Consider the following 1475-nt stretch of genomic DNA (forward strand, 5'->3'; position numbering starts at 1 on the left):
CAAACCAAGGGAATATCGGATCAGACTGCAAAACAACAAAAGCACAAAAGATACATAGAAAACAAAACTCATTCCTTGCAAAAGAACAGATACAAAAAAATCTGAAAAGGACTCCAAAAAAGAAAAGAAAAGAAAAGAAAATCACTTTCTATAAAAAAAACAAAAAAACACTGAAGGCAGAAAGAGTCTTGTGAAGCAGCAGTGTAGTACATCTCTGAAACACTTAGCAAATAGCACTGCATCTACACTCCAAGACAAAACAGAGAAGTCAGAGGCAGTGGAAGGGAAAGAGTGATGGGGATATGAGGAGTTACTGAAGTAGATTTTTCTCTTACTTTTGTCTTTTCCTGGTCCATCGGTATATCGTGCAAAGAGTCGACTCACTCAGTATTTCTAATATGGCTATCATACCTGATTACTATATCCTTCACACCAGACCATGGGGAATGAGAAAATAGCTGGTTTGTGTGGATTTTGCTTTGGCTTTTTTAGGCAAGAGTGTTTATTGAGTTTCAAGATTTGACTTGTATATAGATCCAGTGAGGTTGATCTAGAACTAGTGTACAGCTGAGACTTTATGTTTTTATGATTATTATGAGTTTATGAATTAATGTTTACAGCATTTTTCTAATTGTAAAGTTGTCCTAATTTATTGCTTGTTTTATTGTCGGCAGAGTGTTATGTGGGCATATTGTAATGTTCTTTTGAATCAAAAAGATATGTATAGAAGCATGTAACATTATTTGATATACTAGTTTTTGAATACTAAAACTACAGTACTGCTTAAGTACCTTTTTAATACTGGTGTTGTTTGTGATGAAATATTTTGTATTTGTTATACTATATAGTATTGTAATGCTTATAATAGTGCCAGTCATTTTAATTTCTGAACTAGATGGCCTTATTGTAAAATGTATTGCCAGCCATATTTATGTTTTATGTCAGTAAATGATATTTAAAGATTTCAGAATCATTATGATAATTGAACAAATTGTAATATGAATATCAGTTTGAAAATATCACATGTCTGTACTGTTTATTGTTTCCTGCTTATATTAAGAGAAGGAAAATCATTGCTTAAGTTAAGGTCCTCGTAATTGGCTCTTTCAGGTATGCTGAAGATGAAGATGGGGATGCCCAGGGTTTTAGGGAGACTGGAGGGAGGACCAAGCCAAGTCTCAGCAACTCAAAGTACTCAGCAAGGCATTATTTCCAACAGCTATTTAACGTTAAGGGCTTGAAGGAACCAACAGATTTGACAGCATCACTAGCCAGCTATGCCACACTAGGTTTCTGTAAGTTTTGTGTAGTTTTTTTTTGTATTCACTCTAAAGTTGTTAAGTATATTTGTGTTTGTGTATTTTCACTTTCATGCAACACATTCACTCCTTGTACATGATCTGTCCAAACCCATGTGCAAACAAATGTATTGATAAAAATTTTCTTGCCTAAACAAAGGAAGTAAAATAGGAGAG

General features: G+C 33.8%; 1 protein-coding gene across 1 annotated transcript in view; it reads left to right on the plus strand.

The window, feature by feature from the left end:
• LOC119593002 overlaps window positions 1–1475 on the plus strand; it is a gene marked incomplete in the record, with an annotated part of 27513 nt that overhangs the window by 22419 nt on the left and 3619 nt on the right. Inside the window, 1 exon segment of the mRNA XM_037941892.1 lies at window positions 1111–1295. Coding sequence (XP_037797820.1) covers window positions 1111–1295 — 185 coding nt within the window.

The sequence above is a fragment of the Penaeus monodon genome, chromosome 31 (assembly GCF_015228065.2).
Source record: "Penaeus monodon isolate SGIC_2016 chromosome 31, NSTDA_Pmon_1, whole genome shotgun sequence".
NCBI classification, from domain to species: Eukaryota; Metazoa; Arthropoda; class Malacostraca; order Decapoda; family Penaeidae; genus Penaeus; species Penaeus monodon.